The 27,342-nt window shown below is 41.5% G+C and overlaps 1 protein-coding gene across 4 annotated transcripts in view; it reads left to right on the top strand.

The window, feature by feature from the left end:
* The window catches only part of dlec1 (DLEC1 cilia and flagella associated protein), a 186,422-nt gene that overhangs the window by 18,449 nt on the left and 140,631 nt on the right, over positions 1-27,342 (top strand). For 3 of the 4 annotated variants that reach the window (XM_043690850.1, XM_043690851.1, XM_043690853.1), the window contains 4 exons: positions 1,001-1,169; positions 6,612-6,728; positions 22,026-22,216; positions 24,595-24,806. In XM_043690850.1, the coding sequence (XP_043546785.1) occupies positions 1,001-1,169; positions 6,612-6,728; positions 22,026-22,216; positions 24,595-24,806 (689 nt within the window). The remainder of the gene's footprint in view (positions 1-1,000; positions 1,170-6,611; positions 6,729-22,025; positions 22,217-24,594; positions 24,807-27,342) is intronic. The other variant, XM_043690852.1, reaches the window with a different exon arrangement.

Below are 27,342 nucleotides of genomic sequence, written 5' to 3'. Positions count from 1 at the left end.
GGACCTTACCATTAAGTGTATAAGTCCTGCTAAGATTTGCTTTCCCAAAATGCAGCACCTCACATTTATCTGAATTAAATTCCATCTGCCACTTCTCAGCCCATTGGCCCATCTGGTCAAGATCCTGTTGTAATCTTCGCTGTCCACTACACCTCCAATTTTGGTGTCATCTGCAAACTTACTAATTGTACCTCTTATGCTCGCATCCAAATCATTTATGTAAATGACAAAAAGTAGATGGCCCAGCACCGATCCTTGTGGCACTCCACTGGTCACAGGCCTCCAGTCTTAAAAAACAACCCTCTACCACCACCCTCTGTCTTCTACCTTTGAGCCAGTTCTGTATCCAAATGGCTAGTATTCCATGAGATCTAACCTTGCTAATCAGTCTCGCATAGGGAACTTTGTCGAACGCCTTACTGAAGTCCATATAGATCACATCTACTGCTCTGCTCTCATCAATCTTCTTTGTTACTTCATCAAAAAACTCAATCAAGTTTGTGAGGCATGATTTCCCACGCACAAAGCCATGTTGACTATCCCAAATTAGTCCTTGCCTTTCCAAGTACATGTACATCCTGTCCCTCATATACAAACATTGTCAATGTTGCGCTGCACCCTGCAGTAGCCCTTGATACTGTCAACGGCACCTCCAACCTTTGTGTCATCAGCAAATTTACTAACCCAGCCCCCAAGCACTTCATCCAAGTCATTTCTAAAAGCTACAAAAAGCAGAGCCCCAAGAACAGAGCACTGCAGGACACGACTCATCACTGACTTCCAGGCAGAATACTTTCCATCTATAACCACTCTCTGCCTTCTGTTAACCAATTCAGATTCCAGATAGCCAAATCTCCCTGTATCCCATACCTCATGACTTTATGAATGAGCCTTCCATGAGAACCTTATCAAATGCGTTGCTGAGCTACTTGAGAGATTACTAACATGTAAAAATGTTTGTCTCATTGTAGACTGATTAATTTTAATGATTGCTAAATAGATTCATGCAGAATATGACAAACGAATTGCAGAGGCTGACGCAGTTGAAAAACACATCATCCAGGCCCGAGCACGAGCCACAGCGGCAGAGGAGAAGGCTCTGAATAAAGAAAAGGAGAGTGGAATTGACTTTAAATCCCTGGATAATAAATCACTTGGATTGCCAACAGGTAAAACCTATTCGTTACATAATGTTATTGGTAGATGGGAAGACATCACAGTTAACAAAGTAACAAAGACCTCCATCTTGTTATCTTCCCTTCCCATCCTTGATAGGTTAACTTCTGACCAAATCTGGTTCCACTGGATTTGCTCATCTTCTGGTGTTTCACCAGTGTCTGTTCTTGCAAGAAATGTAGATTGACTGGGAGCTGGGGGTTGGCATTAGAAAATAAATGACAAGATGTTGGTATATCAAAACTTGATTTGGCCTTGACGACTTCAGGACTTAACCGGTGCATAGCTTGAAGCTAGTGGGTAAACCTCAAGGTATTTTTGATTTGTATTCATTCACGTGTTACAATACGGGTTAAACCCTCCTGCTTAATTTAAACCAGCAACACAAAAAAGACTTATCCCATGCAGTAATCTGTGAAAATCCAAGAGGCCAAGAACTATTTAAAGTAAAAATTAACAACTTTATTTCTTAAGGTATAACAGAGAACAATTAACTATTTAGAACTCCTTCCTCTAACCTATCTTTTATCTTCCCTTATATAATACTAGTCTGATAAAACCCCCCATTAAGATTTATTAAATATTCAAGTTTTTAAAACCAGCCAACTGTTGAATCTTCTATTTGGATCTTCCTGTATCTTCTTTTCTTCTTCTTTGGGATTATGCTTCACTGGTCATGGATCGATAAAGGTACCTTTAAGAGAGCTATTTTTCATGCTATTTGTACATGCTGGTGGCGTGGCAGTTCTTCTCCCAACTGTTCAATTTTACTCAGTCTTATATCCCCAAAGCATCAGATTATGTCATTGGCCTGTAAGATTGTCAATATACTCAATTCAAACTTGATTGGAATTTGTTTTTTTTGGGGATATAATTTAAACTGATTGGCCTAATTCAAATCTGTTTTTGTCATCAGGCAACCAGCTACACTAACTGCTGTACCACATGCTTCATTGTATCTTGTTGAGAACACTTGGTGCTGTCAGGTAGTTCTGCTAGCTTTTAACTCTCTTAAAGGTACAGTACACCCACATCTTCATAACACATGGAATGAGGGCGTCACTGGCTAGGCTAGCATTTATTGCCCATCCTAATTGCCCAGAGGGTAGTTAAGAATCTCCCACATTGAATCTGGCATCATATGTAGGCCAGACCAAGTAAGGGTGGCAGCTTCTTTCTCTAAAGGACATCAGTGAACCACTTGGCTTTTTCTGACAATTGACAATGGCTTCATGGTCATCATTAGACTTTTAATTCCAGACTTTTATTGAATTCAAAATGCACCATTTGCCATACTGGGATTCAAATCCAGGTCCCAGAATATTACCTGGATCCCTGGATTAGTAGTCAGCAACAGTACCAAGAAGCCTTTGCCTCCCCATTATGTGTAAGTAAGTTCTACAAATATTTAAAATGAAAAAGATTGGCTAAGGTAAACATTGGTCCCTCAGAGGATGAGAGGGGGAAATTAATCGTGGGAAATGAGGAAATGGCTGCAGCTTTAAGCATGTATTTTGTGTCAGTCTTACATTTGAAGACACAAATAACATGCCAATAACTGATGACAAGGAGGATGTAGCAGGTGAGGACCTAGAAACTATTATTATCACTAAAGAGGTAGTGTTAGGAAAGCTATGGGGCTAAAGTTAGCCAAATCTCCAGGCCCTGATGAAATGCATCCCAAGTACTAAAAGAGATGACAGGAGAAATAGCAAATGCGCTAGTGGTAGTTCACCAAAATTTGGTGGACTCTGGGGCGTTTCCAGCAGATTGGAAAACAGCAAATGTGATGCCACTGTTGAAAAAAAGAGATAGACAAAATGCACCATTTGCCATACTGGGATTCAAATCCAGGTCCCAGAATATTACCTGGATCCCTGGATTAGTAGTCAGCAACAGTACCAAGAAGCCTTTGCCTCCCCATTATGTGTAAGTAAGTTCTACAAATATTTAAAATGAAAAAGATTGGCTAAGGTAAACAATAGGCCCGTTAGATTGATTTATGTAGTGTGGAAAATGCTTGAATCTATAATCAAAGAAGAAACTGCAAGACATCTGGATAGAAATTGTCCCAGCATGGGTTCATGAAAGGAAGATCATGTTTAACAAGTTTACTGGAATTCTTTGAGGACATTGTGAGTGCAGTGGACAATGGGGAGCCAATGGATGTGGCGTATGTGGATTTCTTAGATTACTTACAGTGTGGAAACAGGCCCTTCGGCCCAACAAGTCCACACCGATCCGCCGAAGCGCAACCCACCCATACCCCTACATTTACCCCTTACCTAACACTATGGGCAATTTAGCATGGCCAATTCACCTGACCTGCACATCTTTGGACTGTGGGAGGAAACCGGAGCACCCGGAGGAAACCCACGCAGACACGGGGAGAACGTGCAAACTCCACACAGTCAGTCGCCCCAGGCGGAAATTGAACCCGGATCTCTGGCGCTGTGAGGCAGAAGGCATTCAACAAAGTACTGCACAAAAGGCTACTGCATGACGTTATGTGTAATGTATTAGTACGGGTAGAAGAGGGTTAACTAATAGAAAGCAAAGAGTGAGGATAAATTGGTGTTTTTCTGGTTGGTGATTAATGGCTAGTGGAGTGACTCAGGGATCCGTGTTGGGTTTGTAATTGTTTACAATTTACACAGATGATTTAGAGTTGGGGAACAAGTGTAATGTGTCAACTACTGGATGATACTAAAATGGGTGGTAGAGTTAAGTGTGCAGGGGACACAAAGTCTTCAGAGGAATATAGATAGGTTAAGTGAATGTGCAAGGGTTTGGCTGATGGAGTACAATGTTGGTAAATGTGAGGTCATCTATTTTAGTAGGAATAACAGCAAAATGAACTGTTTATTAAATGGTGAAAAATTGTAGCATGATGCTGTGCAGAGGGATCTGGATGTCCTTGTGCATGAATCACAAAAAAGTTGGTTTGCAGGTGCAGCAGGAAATTAAGAAGGAAAATGGAATATTGTCCTTTATTGTCAGAGGGATGGAATTTAAAAATAAGGAGGTTATGCTGCAGCTGTATATGGTGCTAGTTAGGCCACACACTTGAGAAAGGATGGACTGGCATTGGAGGGGGTGTAGAGGAGGTTCACTAGGTTGACTCTGGAATTGAGAAGGCTGCCTTATGTGGAGAGATTGTGTAAACTGGGACTGCATTCGTTCGAATTTAAAAGAATGAGGGGGGAATCTTTCAGAAATGTACTAAATTATGAAAGGAATAGATAAGATAGAAGCAGGAAGCATTTTCCACGGGCAGGTGAAACTAGAATAAGGGGGCATAGTCTCAAAATAAGGGAGTGCAGGTTTAGGACTGAATTGAGGAGGAACTTCTTCTAAAAGGGTTGTGAATCTGTGGAATTCCCTGCCCAATGAAGCAGTTCAGGCTGCCTCGTTGAATGTTTTTAAGGCAAATACAGATCTTTGAACAGTAAAGGAAATAAGGTTCATGGTGATTGGGCAGGTAAGTGGAGCTGAGTCCCACCCATCATCATATTGAATGGTGGAGCAGGCTCGATGGGCCAGGCAGCCTACTTATTTTCTTATGTTCTAGTTGCTGGTTATCATGTATGAAGAGCTAACTGATGGAAGATTTTACCAGGCATTCTGGCCTTAACAGCCAGTGCGCAGGATGTTTGGAACATGTCTGGTTTAACAAGCGGATTGGCAGGGCTGTGAAAATGATAGGCTGGAAAGCCTTTAAACACAAAACTGTGACAGCTGATTCTTTGCCTTACTCCCAGAAATAAATAATAATGAAAGTTAAGATATTACCTGGTATTCTATTATGCTTTAATAATTTGTCAATATTTTAAGAAAATTAAGCTCTTCTCTGTGTAATTGAGTTTTTTAAAAATCCATTCATGGGGCATGAACTTCACTGACCAGGCCAGTATATTTCGCCAATTGGGCAGTTAACAGTCAAGGGGTCTGGAGTCACATGTAGACCAGACCAGAGGATGGCTATTTCCTTCGCTGAAGGATGTTAGTGAACCAGATGGGTTTTTCCAACAATCAATAATGGATTTATGTCATCGTTGGACACTTAATTCCAGATTTTAAAAAAAATTGAATTCAAATTCTACCATTTGCTGTGGTAGGACTCAAACTAGAACATTATCTGGTCACTAGATTAACAGTCCAGTGATAATACCACTGGGCCATTACCTCCCACTGTTGCAACCTGGCTGCATTCCTGTTGTTTCAGGTGCTAGCTGAAGTTGCAGATACCCCATGTGTAATCAATATAAGCCTGTGGCAATATCTAGCAAATTTCACTAGTTTACCAGTGTATGAATGAGAGAGTTTGGCACTATTCACGGTGCTTTCTTCAGAGAACTCAATAAACTGAGACCCCATCTGCAGACATTAAAGATTCCTTCGGATTATCTGAAGAAGATCTCAAGGTCGCGATAGAAATGTTATATCAAAGAGGTGTTTCCAACACTGATCGTGTCTTTTGTTTACAATGATTAAAAATGAACTTAGCTTAATGAAATGCTGCCAAGAACAGTCCTGAGCATTGATGGGAGCCCAGGCACCATCTCCAAATGACTGACTGCCTGCCCTCTCTTTGTCCCCACACTTTCCCTGGAGTTCTACACAGGGGTGTACCCTAAACCCCCCTTCCCCAGATAATCTCTCCAACATTGTCCTGTACAGGGCAAAGGTGGAACTTGTCAAAACATTGCAGTAATTATTTTGAGACTCACCCCCCCAAAGGCAGCAACAGTCTTGCTGTTGGTGTCCTGTTCTGGCTGCCTCCCTCCCCCCGCCCCGTTGGTGGGGGAAGCAGGGGCTCGACTGTTGTGTACTGCTGCCTACTGTCCTGAATGGTGAGCACACTTAGCAAGTGCTCACTGTCTCAATTCAATTGAACTGGTTGGGGGGGGGGTGGGGGAGAGAGGTTTCAGCAATGCTTCAGGTCCCTCACACACAAGTGTGTGTTTGCTCAGAAACCAGCCCTGAGACAGACAGGGAGGAAGGCAGACAGAGTGAAGAAAAAGGAAACTTCAGAAAACCCTGAGCCTCAGAGGAGAGGCATTGAGTAATCAAGGTTCCTCTGTATTTGGAAGAAGATATGGAGGGCTGTCCCTGAACTCCTGGCCAATATTTCTCCATTATCCAATGTCACTAAAACCAGTCATCACATTGCAGTTTGTGGGACTTTGCTGTACACAATTTGAGATGTTGTGTTTTCTATGTTATAATACTTCAAATGTCCTTCAAACTGAAATTCTTTAGGAAAGCCTTTATGTTGCATTAGGTTCTCACTGAGATTGAGTTCCAGGTGTTGATTGGGATTCAGAAAACATATGCTAGTGGAAAGTGAGGGTGATACAGAATGGACAGCCATAATTAAATCAGACCACAATCTACAATAACATTAATATTTCTTATCTATCTGTCCCTTACAGTGAAGTCCACATTCAGGGACTGCATAGACAGTGAGTTCCTTAAGACACATAACTTGATCGTTCCAGAGGATTATATCACTGAGAAGCGTACGAGTAGCAAAGCACCGATACCTGCAGGTAACATCTGAGGGCTTGCAACAGCTAATTTGATTCCTAAATGCAATATAGTGAGAAAGAACAAGCCAGTAACTATTCACTTAACATTAGCAGGAGGAAAGATAATAGAAACCTGTACAAAAACACAGCAAAAATGTATCTAAGAATGGAAAACAAAGAGTAGTTATTACAGATTCTTTAGGAGAAGATTATGTTTGAACAATGTTAGTTTTTCAAAGTTAACATAAAGGTTTGTGCACTGCGCATAATATGTTGGGAATTTAAAATTGGTTTGATACTCATGACTCATGTGGCGTAAGACAAATAAACTGATAAAATAGATTGATTTATTGTTGTCACATATACCAAGTTACAATGAAAAACATTGTTTTGTATGCTATACAGGCAAATCATGCCATACAATGTGCATCAGCGTAGCAGGACAGGATGTAAGCATAAGAGTAAGTTTGCAGATGACACCAAAATTGGAGGTGTAGTGGACAGCGAAGAGGGTTACTTCAGATTACAACAGGATCTTGACCAGATGGGCCAATGGGCTGAGAAGTGGCAGATGGCGTTTAATTCAGATAAATGCGAGGTACTGCATTTTGGGAAAGCAAATCTTAGCAGGACTTATACACTTAATGGTAAAGTCCCAGGGAGTGTTGCTGAACAAAGAGACCTTGGAGTGCAGGTTCATAACTACTTGAAAGTGGAGTCGCAGGTAGATAGGACAGTAAAGAAGGCGCTTGGTATGCTTTCCTTTATTGGTCAGAGTGTAGAGTACAGGAGGTGGGAGGTCATGTTGCGGCTGTACAGGACATTGGTTAGGCCACTGTTGGAATATTGCGTGCAATTCTGGTCTCCTTCCTATTGGAAAGATGTTGTGAAACTGAAAGGGTTCAGAAAAGATTTACAAGGATGTTGCCAGGGTTGGAGGATTCGATCTATAGGGAGAGGCTGAACAGGCTTGGGCTGTTTTCCCTGGAGCGTTGGAGGCTGAGGGGTGACCTTATAGAGGTTTACAAAATTATGAGGGGCATGGATAGAGTAAATAGGCAAAATCGTTTTCCTGGGGTCAGGGAGTCCGGAACTAGAGGGCATAGGTTTAGGGTGAGAGGGGAAAGATATAAAAGAGACCTATGGGCAGGTTTTTCACGCAGAGGTGATACGTGTATGGAATGAGCTGCCAGAGGAATGGTGGAGGCTAGTACATTGCAACATTTAAGAGGCATTTGGATGGGAAGGGTTTGGAGGGATATGGGCCGGGTGCTGGCATGTGGGACTAGATTGGGTTTGGATATCTGGTCGGCATGGGCGGGTTGGACTGAAGGGTCTGTTTCCATGCTGTACATCTCTATGACTCTAAGACTCTAACTGTTTGGCACAGAATCAGATAAGTTAATCGTTGTTTTAAGTGTGGCCTACAGAGAATCTGCAGTAGTGAGTAGAGTGGGTTCTTGATTCTCTGTTTTTGGAGATATGTCTCTTGGTTGAACTTAAAAATATAAGCCATAACTATTAATTTAACCTGGGGCAGTGTTTGTAGCAACGTTTTCACACAAAGGGTGGTATATGTATGGAATGAGCTGCCAGAGGAAGTGGTGGAGGCTGATACAATTGCAAATTTTAAGAGGCATTTGGATGGGTATATGAATAGGAAGGGTTTGGAAGGATATGGGCCGGATGCTGGCAGGTGGGACTTGATTGGGTTGAGCTATCTGGTCGGCATGGACGGGTTTGACCGAAGGGTCTGTTTCCATGCTGCATATCTCAATGACTGTGACTGTGACAGTATTACAGCCACAGAGAAGGTGCAGAGAGAGAGAGTGAGAGAGAAATTACAATTAACATTTGAGAGGTCTATTCAAGGATCTGATAACAGCAAGAAAGAAGATGTTCTTGAATCTATTCATATGTGTATATAAACTTTTATATTTTCTGCCTGATGAAAACAGGTGGAATAGAGTATAACCAAGGCAAGAGGGGTATTTGACCATTTTGGTTGCTTTACGTAGGGCACTGATAAGTTTAGATGGAGTCAATGAATGGAAGGCTGAATTGCACGATGGACTGGGCTGTGATCATGACTCTGTAGTTTCTTGCAGTCTTGGGAAGAGCAATTGCCAAACCACACTGTGATGCCTCCAGATAGAATGCTTTCTATGGTGCATTTGTCAAAATTAGTAAGAGTCCTTGTGGATATGTTGAATTTCCTGAGCCTCCTGAGGAAGTAAAGTTGTTGTTCTGATTTCTTGACCATTGCGTTGACATGGATGGACCAGAATAGATTGTTGGCGATCATCAAACTGTTAAGTTTGCAGATGACACCAAATTAGGGTGTTTTGCAGACAGCTGAGTTAAAATACTCTTTTGTGCCTGAAGGCAGGTCTAATGCACCATGAGCTCCACTGCAGGTAGGGCGTGAAGGTAGGTCCCAAAAATACCCCGGTTGGAATGGGGATTGAACCCTGCACTGTTGATTCATACTGGCTGTGCAGCCAACTGATTCCCCCACCCAAGGATTTTGAGTTGCTACAGCAACATATTCTTTTCCATGCATGCTGTAACCTGGAACTAGTGGCAGTGAAGGTTGAGGCTTCAATTTCTTTCCATTTCAAGTTGACGATGAACCTCTCCCAGCCAGTCGTATATATTGGAAGGACTTGCAAATTGATGGTCAACCTGTTAGACTGGATTATCACCATAGTTTTTTGTCCATCAAATCCTGGATTGTCACTTGAATGCAGAGCTTCTGGCAAACTACCTGCTGTGCCACAAGACCTCCTAGATATAGAACATAGAACGTTACTGCGCAGTACAGGCTCTTCAGCCCTTGATGTTGCACCGACCTGTGAAATTAATCTGATGCCCATCTAACCTACACTGTTCCATTATTATCCATATGTATGTCCAATGCACATTTAAATGCCATTAACGTCGGTGAGTCTACTATTGTTGCAGGCAGGCCGTTCCACCCCCCTCTACTCTCTGAGTGAAGAAACTATCCTAATATCTGTCCTAAATCTATCACCCTTCAATTTAAAGCTATGTCCCTCATGTTAGCCTTCACCATCCTAGGAAAAAGGCTCTCACTGTCTGCCCTATCTAATCCTCTGATACGTCTCGATTAAGTCACATCTCAACCTTCTTCTCGCCAACGAAAACAGCCTCAGTTCCCTCAGCCTTTCCTTGTAAGACCTTCCTTCCACACAAAGCAACATCCTAGTAAATCTCCTCTGAATCCATATAATGCAGTGACCAGAACTGCACGCAATACTCCAGGTGAGGCCTTACCAGTGTCTTGTACAGCTGAAGCATGACCTTGTGCCTCCAAAACTCAATCCCCTACCAATAAGCGCCTTCTTAACAACCCTATCAACCTGGATGGCAACTTCCAGGATTTCTGCATCTGGACACCAAGATCTCTCTGTTTATCTACACTGCCAAGATTTTTACCATGAGCCCAGTACTCTGAATTCCTGTTTCTTCTTCTGAAGTGAACTAACTCGCACTTTTCCGCATTAATCTCCATTTGTCACTTCTCAGCCCAGCTCTGTATCTTATCCATGTCCCTCAGTGACCCACAATATCCTTTGACTCTACCTGCAACTCTGCCCACCTTAGTGTAATCCACAAATTGACTAACCCATCCTTCTACGCTCACCTTCAGATCATTTATAAAAATGACAAACAGCAGTGGCCCCAAAACAGATTCTTGTGGCAACCACTGGTGACTATGACATTGGAAGGGAGATTACAGAGACTTAGACAGAAATTTAAAAAGGAGGTCCTCAAGGGTAGTAATATCTGGATTACTCCCAGTGCTACGAGCTAGTGAGGGCAGGAATAGGAGGATAGAGCAATGAATGCATGGCTGAGGAGCTGATGTATGGGAGAAGGATTCACATTTTTGGATCATTGGAATCTCTTTTGGGGTAGAACTGACCTGTACAAGAAGGACGGATTGCACCTAAATTAGAAGGGGACTAATATACTGGCAGGGAAATGTGCTAGAACTGCTTGGGAGGATTAAACTAGTAAGGTGGGGGGGACACCCAGGGAGATAGTGAGAAAAGAGATTGATCTGAGACAGGTAGAGCTAAAAACAGAAGTGAGTCAAACAGTCAGGGCAGGCAGGGACAAGTTTGGACTAATAAATTAAACTGCATTTATTTCAATGCAAGGGCCTAACAGGGAAGGCAGATGAACTCAGGGCATGGCTAGGAACATGGGACTGGGATATCATAGCAATTACGGAAACATGGCTCAGGGATGGGCAGGACTGGCAGCTGAATGTTCCAGGATACAAATGCAACAGGAAGGATAGAAAGGGAGACAAGAAAGGAGGGGGAGTGGCATTTTTGATAAGGGATAGCATTACAGCTGTGCTGAGGGAGGATATTCCCGGAAATACATCCAGGGAAGTTATTTGGGTGGAACTGAGAAATAAGACAGGGATGATCACCTTACTGGGATTGTATTATAGACCCCCCAATAGTCAGAGGGAAATTGAGAAACCAACTTATAAGGAGATCTCAGCTACCTGTAAGAATAATAGGGTAGTTATGGTAGGGGATTTTAACTTTCCAAACATCGACTGGGACTGCCATAGTGTTAAAGTTTTACATGGAGAGGAATTTCTTAAATGTGTACAAGACAATTTTCTGATTCAATATGTGGATGTAGCTACTAGAGAAGGTGCAAAACCTGACGTACTCTTGGGAAATAAGGCAGGGCAGGTGACTGAGGTGTCAGTGGGGGAGTACTTTGGGGCTAGCAACCATAATTCTATTCATTTTAAAATCGTGATGGAAAAGGACAGACCATACCTAAAAGTTGAAGTTCTAAATTGGAGAAAGGCCAATTTTGACGGTATTATGCAAGAACTTCCGAAAGCTGATTGGAGGCAAATGTTCACAGGTAAAGGGACGGCTGGAAAATGGGAAGCCTTCAGAAATGAGATAACAAGAATCCAGAGACTGTATATTCCTGTCAGGGTGAAAGGGAAGGCTGGTAGGTATAGGGAATGCTGGATGACTAAAGAAATTGAGGGTTTGGTTAAGAAAAAGAAGGAAGCATATGTCAGGTGTAGACAGGATAGATCGAGTGAATCGTTAGAAGAGTATAAAGAAAGTAGGAGTATGCTTAAGAGGGAAATCAGGAGGGAAAAACGGGGACATGAGATAGCTTTGGCAAATAGAATTAAGGAGGATCCAACGGGTTTTTACAAATATATTAAGGACAAAAGAGTAACTCGGGAGAGAATAGGTCCCCTCAAAGATCAGCAAGGCGGCCTTTGTGTGGAGCCACAGAAAATGGGGGAGATACTAAATGAATATTTTGCATCAGTATTTACTGTGGAAAAGGATATGGAAGATATAGACTGTAGGGAAATAGAGGGTGACATCTTGCAAAATGTCCAGATTACAGAGGAGGAAGTGCTGGATGTCTTGAAACGGTTAAAGGTGGATAAATCCCCAGGACCTGATCAGGTGTACCCGAGAACTCTGTGGGAAGCTAGAGAAGTGATTGCTAGGCCTCGTGCTGAGATACTTGTATCATTGATAGTCACAGGTGAGGTGCCAGAAGACTGGAGGTTGGCAAACATGTGCCACTGTTTAAAAAGAGTGGTAAAGACAATCTAGGGAACTATAGACCAGTGAGCCTGACCTTGGTGGTGGGCAAGTTGTTGGAGGGAATCCTGAGGGACAGGATGTGCATGTATTTGGAAAGGCAAGGACCGATTCGGGATAGTCAACATGGCTTTGTGCGTGGGAAATTATGTCTCACAAACTCGATTGAGTTTGTTGAAGAAGTAACAAAGAAGATTGATGAGGGCAGAGCAGTAGAGAAGTAACAAAGAAGATTGATGAGGGCAGAGCAGTAGATGTGATCTATATGGATGTCAGTAAGGTGTTCGAAAAGGTTCCCCACGGGAGACTGATTAGCAAGATTAGATCTCATGGAATACAGGGAGAACTAGCCATTTGGATACAGAACTGGCTGAAAGGTAGAAGACAGAGGGTGGTGGTGGAGGTTGTTTTTCAGACTGGAGGCCTGTGGCCAGTGGAGTGCTACAAGGATCGGTGCTAGGCCCTCTACTTTTTGTCATTTACATAAATGATTTGGATGTGAGCATAAGAGGTACAGTTAGTAAGTTTGCAGATGGCACCAAAATTGGAGGTGTAGTGGACAGTGGAGAGGGTTACCTCAGATTACAACAGGATCTTGACCAGATCCATCCAGCTGCCTCTTAAATGTTGCAATTGTACCAGCCTCCACCTCTTCCTCTGGCAGCTCATTCCATACACGTACCACCCTCTGAGTGAAAATGTTTCCCCTTAATAGGTCTCTTTTACATCTTTCCCCTCTCACCCAAAACCTATGCCTTCTGGTTCTGGACTCCCGTACCCCAGGGAAAAGACTTTGCCTATTTACACAATCCATGCCCAAGTTTTTTATTCACCCATTGCTCTGTATGTCCTTGCTTACTATGATCTGCCTGTACTGCTTGTAAACAAAGCTTTTCACTGTACTTAGGTACACATGACAATAAATCAAATCAAGAGAATATATTTACTTAGAGTGAACTAAAAAATGAGCAATGATTCAGGGCAATCAAAAATTTTTTTTCCTATCAGAAGGATGTTGTAAAACTTGAAAGGGTTCAGAAAAGATTTACAAGGATATTGCCAGGGTTGGAGGATCTGAGCTACAGGGAGAGGCTGAACAGGCTGGGGCTGTTTTCCCCGGAGTGTCGGAGGCTGAGGGGTGACCTTATAGAGGTTTATAAAATCATGAGGGGCATGGATAGGATAAATAGACAAGGTCTTTTCCCTGTGGTGGGGGTTTCCAGAACTAGAGGGCATAGGTTTCGGGTGAGAGGGGAAAGATATAAAAGAGACCTAATAAGGGATGGATAGTGTAAATAGGCAAAGTCTTTTCCCTGGGGTACGGGAGTCCAGAACCAGAAGACATAGGTTTTGGGTGAGAGGGGAAAGATGTAAAAGAGACCTAATAAGGGGCAACTTTTTCACTCAGAGGGTGGTACGTGTATGGAATGAGCTGCCAGAGGAAGTGGTGGAGGCGAGTACAATTGCAACATTTAAGAGGCAGCTGGATGGATAAACGAATAGGAAGGATTTGGAGGGATATGAGCCGGGTGCTGGCAGGTGGGACTAGATTGGGTTGGGATATCTGGTCAGCATGGACAAGTTGGATCGAAGGGTCTGTTTCTATGCTGTACATCTCTATGACTCTATGACTCTATATGAACTATTGACAAAGAGAATTAGATAAGTCTATTTGGTTCTGATTTTTTTTCTCAAAAGCATAAAAAAATCCTTAATCTTCAAATTGATGGGCTAAACTAATAAAGTTATTGAGAGATAGTGGATGAAATCAGTCACTGATTCTCAATCTTCTAGGCATTAGTGAAGGAGAAAATGTTAATTGGAGGTATACATGATAGTTCCAAGGCAATCCCATTAAACAGCTGAATTAAAGAGTGAATTAGTAAATGTGAGGTTGTACTTGGAGTTATGGAACAAATCTATATAGAAGGAATTAATTTTATCTTGTGGAATGACCTGTTTTTTTCAAAAATATTGACCTCACTGATTGTGAGTAAGCAGTGTAAGTAAAAAAGAAAACCAAAATGTACGGGAGGACTTTTCTGGTCTGATTCCTGACTCTATTATGACTCAGTGGTGCCTTTACCGGCTGTGACAAAGAGTTTAAGAGCAGGGAGGTTATGTTGGAATTTCGTTTAGATTTGGATCACAGCTGGAGTATTCTTTGCAGTTCTAGTCACTGCTCTGTAGGAAAGATATAATTGCATTGGAAGAGGTGTAGAATTGCAGATTAGATCCACCAGGATGTTGCCTGAGTTGGAGCATTTTATCAATGGAAACAGGTTGGTTGTGCCCATTTGTTTCTTTAGAGCAGATAAAGACTGAGGGAGAACCCGATTGAGGTGTCCAAGATTATGTGGTGTATGCGCAGGGTGAATAGAAAGCAGCTGTTCTCCTTAGTTGAAACATCAATAAAGATGGGGGCTATTTTTTTTAAGTGAAAATCGGGAAGGTTAGAGAGGATTTGAGGAAAAACTTTTTACCCACGGAGTGGTGGGAATCTGGAATGCACTGCCTGGGCTGGTGGTACAGGTGGGAAACCAGAAAGTAGTGACAATATGAAACTCACTACTGAGCAGTCTGATCAGGGTGAATAACATAGGTGCATTTCAAGGAAAGCTAGATAAAAACATGATTATAAAAGTTCAGAACAAGATGTTTCTGGGATTAGGCAAAGGGGGAGGAGGAGGTTCAACTGGAGCATGAACCAGATGGCCAGTCTGTCTGCTATAATACTTTGTGCTACTTGTCAATACTGGTTCGAGTTTACTTTCATAATGAATTTCTGGCTCCATTATTGGAAAGTCCTCTAAAAAAGTGGGAAACTTTAAGTTGAAATAATTTGGGACACTTCCTGACATGTTGCTTACTCTCCTTTCATGGAATGTGTAGGCCAACATTTATTGCCCGTAACTATCTTCTTGTACGGCTAATGTTCATGGGATGTAGGTACATGCGGTGTGCTGTTGGAAGGGAATTCCAGGATGTTGGAAGTAACAGTGATATATTTCCAAGTTGGGCTAGTGTGTGGCTTGGAGGGAAACTTACATGTTATGGTGTTCCCATGAATCTGTTGCTCTTGGCCTTCTCGATGGGAGAGGTCATGAGTTTGGAAGCAAGAAGCCTGGTGGGTTGTTGCAGTGAATCTTGTCAATGGTACACACTGTTGCCATTATGTGAGAGTGGTGGAGGGAATCAATGTTTACGAAGGTAAGTTGGGTGCCAGTCATTCCCTAAATGATCAGTTTACATTTGGTCAAAACAATTTCTTTTCGTGAATTGTGTTTATTCATTGCATCTTGCAAGAGTAGACTTGAAAAGAAATGAGAAGTTAAAAAGTCTAAAGATCGCAGTAAATTACGGGTGCAATGATTTATTCCAATTAATTAACTTTACACTTGCAATATTGCATTTCTGTGCTCAATCAGGACGTATAAGGTGATGTCAAACAAAGCATGGAATGTTGGAGAACAAATTAATGTGATTTCACATGAGAATCTCCAAGGCAATGGTTTTAGAGTAAAAAAGCTTGTTTTTTTTGATTAGATTAGATTACTTACAGTGTGGAAACAGGCCCTTCGGCCCTACATGTCCACACCGCCCCGCCGAAGCGCAACCCACCCATACCCCTACCTTTACCCCTTACCTAACACCACGGGCAATTTAGCATGGCCAATTCACCTGACCTGCACATCTTTGGACTGTGGGAGGAAACCGGAGCACCCGGAGGAAACCCACGCAGACACGGGGAGAATGTGCAAACTCCACACAGTCAGTCGCCTGAGGCGGGAATTGAACCCGGGTCTCTGGCGCTGTGAGGCAGCAGTGCTAACCACTGTGCCACCGTATTTATTATGACAATTTTCATAACCTCAGGATTTCCTGACAGCCAATTAAACACTTACCTTTGAAGTGCAGTCTGTGTTGTGAAGGAAATAATGCTGCCTATGTTTGCACAGCAAGATCTCGCAAACAGCAATGGGATAAACTTAAACAGTGATGTGTGGTGTTCCCAACCCACACTTTTCCTGCATTGTTGAGAATGGCCAGAGACAGAAAGCCTTTGCTGCTCAGCAGTTTTATGGAAAATAAAATTCTAGACTCCTTGTGTTTCCTTTTCAGCCTATAGTGATTACAGAACAGAAGGACACTTTAATTGAAGTCCATGCTGGCTTTCTACTGAGAACATCAATTAGCCTCACCCCCCAATTTATTCCCGTATCCACTGTAAGTTTATTTCCCTCAACTGCCTATCAAATCTCTTTTTCAAATCATTGGTCATCTCCATTTTTATCACCCTTGTAGGCAAGGCATTCTAAATCATTGGCATCCACCCTTATGAAGACATTTTCCTAACATGGCACCTACATTCCTAAACTTTAAATCTGCCTCTCAGTTCATCAGTCAAGGGGTACAGTTGCTACCTCTATTTTATCTGAACCTCTATCAAATACCCTCTCCTTTGCTCTGAGGAGAATGTAGTCGAAAAATATGGTGCTGGAAATGTATGAATTCCTGACGAAGGGCTAATCCCAAAACGTTGATTCTCCTGATCCTCGGCTGCTGCCTGACTGGCTGTGCTTTTCCAGTGCCACACTTTTCGACTCTGATCTCCAGCAACTGCAGTCCTAAATTTCTCCTAGTGTCTGTTGAACACGTGGCTACAGGGATGGTGCAGGAGGGAGGGTTTCGGGGACCTGGATAATTGGGGCTCATTCCGGGATAGGTAGGACCTCTACAAACAGGATGGTGTACACCCGAGCCAGAGGGGTACCAATATCCTGGAGGGGAAATTTGCTAATGCTATTCAGGAGGATTTACGTTAATTGAGCAGGGGGGTGGGAACCTAAACTGTAGTTCCCATGTCCAGGAGGTTGAGATGAATGAGGGTAGAAAGATGGTTTCAAAGTCGCAAGAGTTCACCAGCAAGCAGGAAGATGGTTTGAACTGTGTCTACTTCAACGCCAGGAGCGTCCAGTATAAGGTAGGTGAACTTGCAGCATGGGTTGGTACCTGGGACTTCGATGTTGTGGCAATTTCAGAGACATGGATAGAGCAGGGACAGGAATGGTTGTTGCAGATTCTGGGATTGAGATGTTTCAATAAGAACAGAGAAGATGCTAAAAGAGGGGGAGATGTGGCATTGTTAGCCAAGGACAGTATTATGGTAGCAGAAAGGACTTTTGAGGACTCGACTACTGAAGTAGTATGAGCTGAGGTTAGAAACAGGAAAGGAGAGATCACCCTGTTGGGAGTTTTTTTATAGACCTCCAAATAGTTCCAGAGATGCAGAAGATAGGATAACAAAGATAATTCTGGATAGAAGCGAGAGTAACAGGGTAGTGGTTATGGGGGCTTTAACTTTCCAAATATTGACTGGAAATACTATAGTTCGAGTACTTTAGGTGGGTCAGTTTTTGTCCAATGTGTGCAGGATGGTTTCCTGCCACAGTATGTAGACAGACCAACAAGGGGCGAGGTCACACTGGATTAGGTACTAGGTAATGAACCTGGCCAGCAGTTAGGTTTGGAGGTAGGTGAGCACTTTGGTGACAGTGACCACAATTTGGTCATGTTTCCTTTAGTGATGAAAGAGATTGGTATATAATGCAAGGCAAGAATTATTGCTGGGGTAAAGGCAATTATGATGCGATTAGGGAAGATTTAGGATGTATAGTGGTATGAAGATGTGATTGCAGTCTACCTTGAAAAGAGTTAAAGCTAACAGAACTGCTTGACAGCACCAAATGTTCTCAATAAGGTAACAATGTGACACTTGGTCAAAAGCTAGGGTAGCTAGTTGCCTGGAGACAGAAAGAAATTCAAATTAGGCCAATCAGTTTAAATTATACCTCGAAATATACTAAATTCTAATCAAGTTTGGATTTAGTATATTGACAATCTTAAAAGCCAGTGACACAATCCGATAGTTTGGGAGTATAAGACCGGGGAAAATTGAACAGTTGGGTGGAGAATAGTTTGGTGCCACGCCACCAGCATATAGAGATTGCCCGAAAAATAGCTCTCTTAAAGGTACCTTCATCGATCCGTGACCGGTGAAGCATAGTCCCTAAGAAGAAAAGAAGACACAGGAAGATCCAATTAGAAAATCCAACAGCTGGCTGGTTTTGAAAACTTGAATTTTTGGTAAATCTTAATCAGGAGTTTAATTGGATTTGTACTATATAAGGGAAGATAAAAGATAGGTTAGAGGAAGGAGTTGTAAATAGCTTAATGATTCTCTGTTATACTTTAAGAAATGAAGTTGTTAATTTATGAGTTTTCACAGATTACTGCATGGGATAAATCTTTTCTGGATTGCTGGTTTAAATTAAGCAGGAGAGTTTACCCCGTGTTGTAACACTTTGGGGGCTCATCCAGGATTCAAACTGGGATCTTTAGGGAATGGGCACAATTGAAATGTGCAGCTTATTCAGAGGACAGCTACTACATGTCCTTTATAAGTATATACCTGTCAGGCAGGGAGGAAGCGGTTGAGCGAACAAGCCGTGGTTTACTAAACAAGTTGAATCTCTTATCAAGAGGAACAAGAAGGCTTATGTTAGGATGAGACATGAAAGTTCAGTTAGGGCACTTGAGATTTATGGTTAGCGAGGAAAGACCAAAAGGGAAAGCTAAGAAGAGCCAGGAGGGGACATGAGAAGTAATTGTCAGGTAGGGCTAAGTGAATAGTTTTCCTCTATATTCACACTGGAAGAAGACAATGTGGTCGAGGAGAATACTGAGATACAGGCTACTAGACTAGACGGGATTGACGTTTGCAAGGAGGAGGTGTTAGCAATTCTGGAAAGTGTGGAAACAGATAAGTCCCCTGGGCCAAATGGGATTTATCCTAAAATTCTCTGGGAGGCTAGGGAGGAGATTTCACAGCATTTGGCTTTGATCTTAATGTCGTCATTATCTACAGGAATAGTGCCAGAAGACTGGAGGATAGCAAATGTTGTCTCCTTGTTCAAGAAAGGGAGTAGAGACAACCCTAGTAATTATAGACCAGTGAGCCTTACTTTGGGTGTGGGTAAAGTGTTGGAAAAGGTTATAGGAGATAGGATTTTTATTAATCTAGAGAGGAATAAGTTGATTAGGGATAGTCAACATGGTTTTGCGAAGGGTAGGTTGTGCCTCACAAACCTTATAGAGTTCTTTGAGAAAGTGACCAAACAGGTAGATGAGGGTAAAATGGTGTATATGGATTTCTGTAAAGCGTTTGATAAAGTTCCCCACGGTGAGCTATTGCACAAAATATGGAGGCATGGAATTGAGGGTTTGGATTTAGCGGTTTGGATCAGAAGTTGGCTAGTTCAAAGAAGACAGAGGTGGTTGATGGGAAATGTTCATCCTGGAGTTCAGTTACGAGTGGTGTACTACAAGGATCTGTTTTGGGTCACTGCTGTTTGTCATTTTTATAAATGACCTAGATGAGGGCATAGAAGGATGGGTTAGTAAATTTGCAGATTGCACTGAAGTCAATGGAGTTGTGGATAGTGTGGAAGGATGTTGCAGGTTACAGAGGAACATAGATAAGCTGCAGAGTGGGCTGAGAGGTGGCAAATGGAGTTTAATGCGGACAAGTGTGATGTGAGTCACTTTGGAAGGAGCAACAACAATAGAGTACTGGGCTAATGGTAAGAATTCTTGATAGTGTGGATGAGCAGAGCGTTCTCGGTGTCCATGTACATTGATCCCTGAAAGTTGCCACCCAGGTTGATAGGGTTGTTAAGAAGGCATACGGTGTGTTAGCTTTTATTGGTAGAGGGATTGAGGTTCGGAGTCACGAGGTCATTGCTGCAGCTGTACAAAACTCTGGTGTGGCTGCACTTGGAATATTGCATACAGTTTTGGTCACCGCATTATGTGGAGGGTTTGGAAAGGGTTCAGAGGAGATTTACTAGGATGGAGGGAATGTCTTATGAGGAAAGGCTGAGGGACTTGAGGCTGTTTTTTGTTAAGAAGGTTGAGAGGTGACTTAATTGAGACATAGAAAATAATCAGAGGTGTTAGGGTCGGCAGTGAGAGCCTTTTTCCTCGGATGGTGATGGCTAGCATGAGGGGACATAGCTTTAAATTGAGGGGTGACAGATATAGGACAGATGTCAGAGGTAGTTTCTTTACTCAGAGAGTAGTAGGGGCGTGGAACACACTGCCTGTAACAGTAGTAGACTCGCAAACGTCAAGGACATTTAAATTGTCATTGGATAAACATATGGATGAAAATGGAATAGTATAGGACAGTTGGGCTTCAGATTGGTTCCACAGTTCGGCGCAACATCGAGGACCGAAGAGCCCATACTGCGCTGTAACATTCTATGTTCCATGTTTTATGTCTGAGGAGAACATGCCCAGCTTCTCCATACTATGCTTGTCATTAAAATTCCACACCCCTGGAACCATTATATTAAATCTCCCACTGCACCTTCTGAAAGGTTTTAACATTCTTCTTAACGTGTTTTGACCAGAATGTGATTTAATATTCTATTTGTGGCATCCAGGTTTTGTTAAAGGTTTAATGTAACTTCTCAGATTTTTTATTCAGTACCTCTGTCAGTATTCTGTCAATATTTTTGTCACCTTTGAAGAAGTATGTGCACAAACCTGAGCTCCCTCTCTCTCTGTAACTATTTAGGAATATTCAATAGAGTGTTATGCAAATTTTATATATTTCTTTTTGAACAGAACAACCTCCAGTAATGGAGGACTCCCTCAGTACTGTTTAGAAATACCAATCTACATTTGTTATGCTCTAAAGTATGCAGGAGGAATTGAACCCACCACCTTCTAGTTCATTGGCAAACATACTACCAACTGAGCTACAGCTGTCATTGTATTGATGGGGACTGTGATTATTGTATGGCTCACAGACACCAGAAGCAAATTAATATGAATTAAAATTCTTGGCAGTGTGGAGGAACAGAGGGACCTGAGTGTGCAAGTACTTAGATCCCTCAAAGTTGCCACCCAAGTGGATAGGGTTGTTAAGAAAGCATATGGTGTTTTGGCTTTCATTAACAGGGGGAATAGAGTTTAAGAGCTGCGAGGTTTTGCTGCAGCTCTACAAGTTCCTGGTGAGACCACACTTGGAATATTGTGTCCAGTTCTGGTCGCCCTACTAAAGGAAAGATACAGAAGCTTTGGAGAGGGTTCAAAGAAGGTTTAGCAGGATGCTGCCTGGACTGGAGGGCTTGCCTTTTGAAGAAAGGTTGAATAAGGTCGGACTTTTCTCTCTGGAAAGAAGGAGCAAGAGAGGAGACCTGATCGAGGTATACAAGGTAATGAGAGGCATGGATAGAGTCAGTAGCCAGAGACTTTTCCCCAGAGCAGGATTGACTGGTACGAGAAGTCATAGTTTGAAGATACTAGGAGGAAGGTATAGAGGAGACGTCAGAGGTAGGTTCTTTACACAGAGAGTTGTGAATGCATGGAATGCGTTGCCAGCGGTGGTGGTGGAAGCAGAGTCCTTGGGGACATTTAAGCGACTGCTGGACATGCACATGGATAGCAGTGAGTTGAGGGGTGTGTAGGTTAAGATACTATATTTTACATTAGGATTAAACCTTGGCACAACATCGTGGGCAAAAGGGCCTGTCTGTGGTGTACTTTTCTATGTTCGATGTTCTAAAATTATAGTTATAGTGAGGACTATGTTTCTTTTATTTTTCTTGTTCAGCAAAACCTCAGACCTATGTTCCAAAACTGACAAAAACTTTCAAGAAACGGATTTCGAAAAGCCCAGTAGATGATGGATACACCGACATGAGCCAACCTAAGGGTCCTTGTGGATTATTAGAGTGCAAATCATCTTTAACTTTGCTGTCATCCTCTGAGGAGTCAATTGTTCCAAAAGTATCCAAGTCCCAGGTAGGTCTTCCAGTCCAAATACCTGGATGTCATTAGATATTGAAGTGCTCTGCTTAGGATTTGTGTTTGAAAAATAGTATTGCATTCTATTGATATTCATTCAGCCTGGGCTGTAAGAATGTGGGTTATCTGTTATAAGGCTGACAGGGTTAATTGATAAAGTCAATAAATCACTGATAAAGATAGAATCCTAGAATGGTCACCTCCTTTTTATATTTGGTCATGGTGGATGTTACTGGCTAGGCTGGTATTTACTTTCCTGAATCTGAATGGCCTTAGATGGGAGTTAAGAGTCAACCACATTTCTGTGGGTCTGGAGTCACATGTAGATGGTAGATGGTAGATTTCCTTCCCTATCAGACACTGATGAACCAGATAGAGTTTTGAGTCAATTGACAATGCTTTGGTAGGCATTAGGCTGCCTTTTTATTTTGAATTCGTATTGAATTCAGATGCTACCTTACTGGGATTCAAACCCACATACATTAGCCTAGGGTTTGAATTACTAGTCCAATGACTTTACCACTATCTCCTCCCACAATTCAGTTCATTGTTTGGCTTTGCTAGCCCTCTGAAGAGCAGCTCTCATAATGCCACTTCTCTGGCATTTGCACATGGTCCTGCAAATGTTCCCTTTTCAGGTATTAGTCCAATTCCTCTTGAAAATCTCAATTTTCCTGACCAACGTTGCACTCTCAAGTAATATATTCTATATCCCAACCACTTGTCATGTGAAAAATTTTTTTCCTCATGTCACCAATGCTTCTTGCCAATTGCCTGATATCTCTGCTCTCTGCTTCACAGTCCTTCCACCACTGGAAACAATTTCTCCCCCTCTACTTTGTCCATGCCCCTCGAGATTTTACCCCTCTGTCAAATGCCCTCAATCTTTTCTTCTCCAAGGAAAACAATCTAAAGTCATCCAGTGTATCTATGTCTCTGGAACCATTTTCATGAATCTATTTTGCACCCTCTCTAATGCTTCGTAAACTTGATGCCCAGAACTAGCCACTATATTCCAAAGTGAGGCTAAACCTGTACTTTATGCAGTTTAAACATAACTTCTCTGATTTCGTGATCTATGCATCACTTGACAAAGCCCAGAATGCTGTGTGCTTCATCAACCACTTTCTCAGCTTGCTCCACTGCCTGCAATGATTTTATGCACATATACACCCAGATCCCTCTGTTCCTGCACTCACTATAGAATTTTACCTTTCGTTTTATATTTTATTGTTTCAAAGTTAATTCATGCACATGTCTCTGTATTGCATTTCATTTCATCTGCCAGTTGTTTGCACGATTCACCAACATGTCCATGTCCTTTTCAGTCCTACATGGTCCTACATGGTTCACAATACACCTCTATTTCATATCATCCGCAAGGTTTGAAATTGTGTCTTGTATATTAAAACCTGGATCATTACTACGCATAAGGAAGAGCAATATTCCTAATAACAATTCCTGGGGAATTCACCATAAACATTGCTTTAGTCTGACAAACAAATACTACTCCTTAATTTTGTATCTATTTTGCTGCTCTCACTTTTGTGGGATAAACTGTAATATATTATATGTTTTATATATATATATATAAAATATTATTTATAGTAAGCTTGGGTTTCTGGATTTTGAGTTATTAACTGGTTGATTTTCTGTGTATCTGAAGTCAATAATTAACTTGTAAGCATTTCTGTAAACATGGCGATTTATTTTAAAAACAGTTTTTGAAATTTGGCTTGAGAGTGAAGGGTTTTGTGCATTACTATTCAATACTGCTGTGTGTATTTTCAAACTTCTTGCATAATCACATATATGGAACTGTTGTGGTTATCACCTTCCTAGTTTCGTCTTCCCTCATCACACAGTACCTGTACTGCCCACTTTCTGACTTGGCTACTATGTTGGTTAGAGCTTTGCATATCATCCCAGAAAAATATGTGATGTCTTGCTCTCAGACCAGATAGTTAAAATGATCAGGTATTACCAACTCTGCCTTTTCCATCATGTAAGCTAATCATAAGTACAAGGACTAGGCAAAAGTGAGGACTGCAGATGCTGGAAACCAGAGTATAGATCAGAATGGTGCTGGAAAAGCACAGCAGGTCAGGCAGCCTGCTGCTCCTCGGATACTGCCTGAACTGCTGTGCTTTTCCAGCACCACTCTGATCTAAACCCATAAGTACAAGGACTTCCTTATCTGAGAATAACTTTCTAATGTTATACTTTGCAGGTTTTTGACTGCCATCTTACATCAGCATTTCCTTTCAGGTTAAGCACTGTCAATTTAGACAGGCAAGGCATGATGGTAAAGTAAGCAGTTAAGTTGTCAGTTTTTAAATCCTTACCCAATTGTAAATTTCTCCATGTTTTGAAAGGAAGAAAAATCCAACAAGTACCTTTGGAGGGATCAACTGCCTGTGGCTGATCGAATACAGGCACGAGAAGTTATGACAAAGTTTGAGAAATGCCACAACTTCCTGAAGAACCCACGCCACCTGCCTCCTCAAGAAGGAGGCAAATCACTTATCATTCCAAAAAAGAAGGTGCCAAAGAAAGTTGCCGGAAGACACATATTTGTAGACAAAAGGTATAAAGTGCTCAGCTTAGTACGTGGTTTATTTCTAGAGATGTAGAATTGAAAAGCAGAGAAGTCATGTCAAATTCATACAGAAACTTAATTGGACTGCACAGGATACTGTGCACCCTTTTGTTTTCATATAATAATAAGTCTAAAGTTTGGGCGCAGGAGAAGTCTTGAATGATACTAGAACTGACAGACAATACTTATCAGTAAAATACTCTTTTCTCTGCAGTGACACAACAGAAATCTTTAAAATCATGAAGGGATTCAATAGGATGAATACAGAAAAGATTTTTCCAGTTTCAGGCAAGACTGGAAGCCATAAATATAAAACAGCCACTGATAAATGCAATTCAGAGTTCAAGAGAAACTTCTTTTTTCAAAAAGTGGTCAGATTGGCTTGCTAGCACATGGCTTAGTTGAGGGGAAGAGTATATCTGCCTGGCAACGAACTAATGCCAAAAATAGAGATGAGTGATTCAAATTCAATACAGAGTTGTAAGTATAAAGTGAACAGGATGAGAAATACACAATATTTGCAAGAGACAGGAAAAATTCCAAAGGAGGAAGGGTAGCCCTGACAGTGAAGGATGACATTAGTGAGAAAGGATCTGACTTAAGAAGATAAGAAAATAAAATCGGTGTGGGTAGAAAGTAGGAATAGCAAGAACCAGAAAACACTGATTGGGGTAGTTTATAGGCCCCTTAACAGTAATTGTAGCGTTGGTGAAAGCACTAAACAAGAAGTTGGAGAGGTGATGACTTTGTGGTGCTATTGCTAGACTGTTAATCCAGAGACCCAAAGAATGTTCTGAGGACCTGGGCTCAAATCCCACCATAGCAAATGATGGAATTTGAAAACAATAAAAATCTGAAATTAAGTGTCTAGTAATGACCATGAAACAATTGTCAGGGAAAAACACATTTGGTTCACTAATGTCCTTTAGGGAAGGAAACTGCTGGCCTACATGTAACTCCAGATCCATGTGGTTGAATCTTAACTGCCATCTAAGATGGAAATAAATGCTGGTCTAGCCAGTGACACCCACATCCCATGAACGAACTTTAAAAAAATTATTGAAGCTTATAACAAAGGCAATGTGAGGGGCCATCATCTTTGACAAAACCGATTACAGACTGAAGAGGGCTAATTGCATGAAGAGGCTAAAACATTTGGCTGTGTGTGAATAGTTAAAAATGTAAAAACTCTAAATTCTAAATCAAAAATTCAGCAAAAACACACAGGAAATTAAGGCTAGTATTTGCTTTAAAAAATATGCCTTATAGTCTTGTACACAAAAAAAGGCCTAAGGATTAGGAGCGTATTAGAAACCAGCAAAGGGGTCCTAAAACATTGATTTAAAAAAAAGGAACAAAAATAGATTATGAGTGTAATTATCCAGTAATATAATAACAGATTGTAAGAGCTTTTATAAATATATTGAAATAAGAGAGTAGCTAAAGTAAACATTGGTCTCTTAGAAGCAAGACAGGAGAAATTATTGTGTGAAATGATAAAGTGGCAGAGGCATTGAATAAGTATTTTGTGACTGTTTTGACAGCAGAAAACACAACTGAGCTGAAAATGTGTTGCTGGAACAGCGCAGCAGGTCAGGCAGCATCCAGGGAACAGGAGAATCGACGCTGCGCTGTTCCAGCAACACATTTTCAGCAGAAAACACAAGTCTAATTGGGAACAGATGACAACCTAGGAGCTAAAATCAGTAGGGAAATTGAGGAAAATAATATCAACAGAGATAAAAGTATTGGAAAAATTTAAAGGAATAAAATCTAATAAATCGCAAAACCCAATGGCCTATACTCTAGGGTTCTAAAACAGAGAGCTGAAGATACAGTGGATGCACTTGCTATGATTTTCCAAAATCTTTTAGATTCAGGAATAGTCCCATCAGATTGGAAATTGGCAAATGTTATACTACTTTTCAAGAAAGAAATGAGAGGGAAAATGGGTTCCTACAGGCCTGATAGCTTAACATCAATTGTTGGGAATTTGCTGGATCTATTATTAAGGTAATATTGACAATACATTGAGAAAACCACCTGTCTTTTGTCTGTCTAAATCATGACTGAGTTTGTGAGTATTTTGGATTTTTTTTTAAAGGGATGATTTAAGTTGCATAGCAATAACTTAGGAATTCTTTCTTAGCTCTGCGATTTGTTAAAACTAAGTGTGTCACAATAAATCGGGTTACTTTCTGTTTTTGTTCTGCTTTTGTATTGAACAGCAACCAGACAATCAAATTGATAACCTTGGTGGTCTAATTGGGGGCATTATACACTTTCTGACAGTTTGCGGAATAGTGGAGCATGGTTATTAGAGCACTGTTCTCGAAAGTTTGGGAGCTCAGAGCCTGGGATCTTTTGAACAAGGGCAGCATAAGATTGGACTGCATCTGCAGTCCTCACTTTCTCCTCCCAGCATAAGATTGGATCTGGTATAAGGGTATGTGGAATAGGATAAAAATATATATAGCAGGTTTCTGATACTAAAATAAGATGGCATTGGAAACAGCTTAAACTA

This window comes from Chiloscyllium plagiosum, chromosome 5 (genome assembly GCF_004010195.1).
Source record: "Chiloscyllium plagiosum isolate BGI_BamShark_2017 chromosome 5, ASM401019v2, whole genome shotgun sequence".
Classification (NCBI taxonomy): Eukaryota; Metazoa; Chordata; class Chondrichthyes; order Orectolobiformes; family Hemiscylliidae; genus Chiloscyllium; species Chiloscyllium plagiosum.
This window is presented reverse-complemented; position numbering and strand designations above follow the sequence as displayed.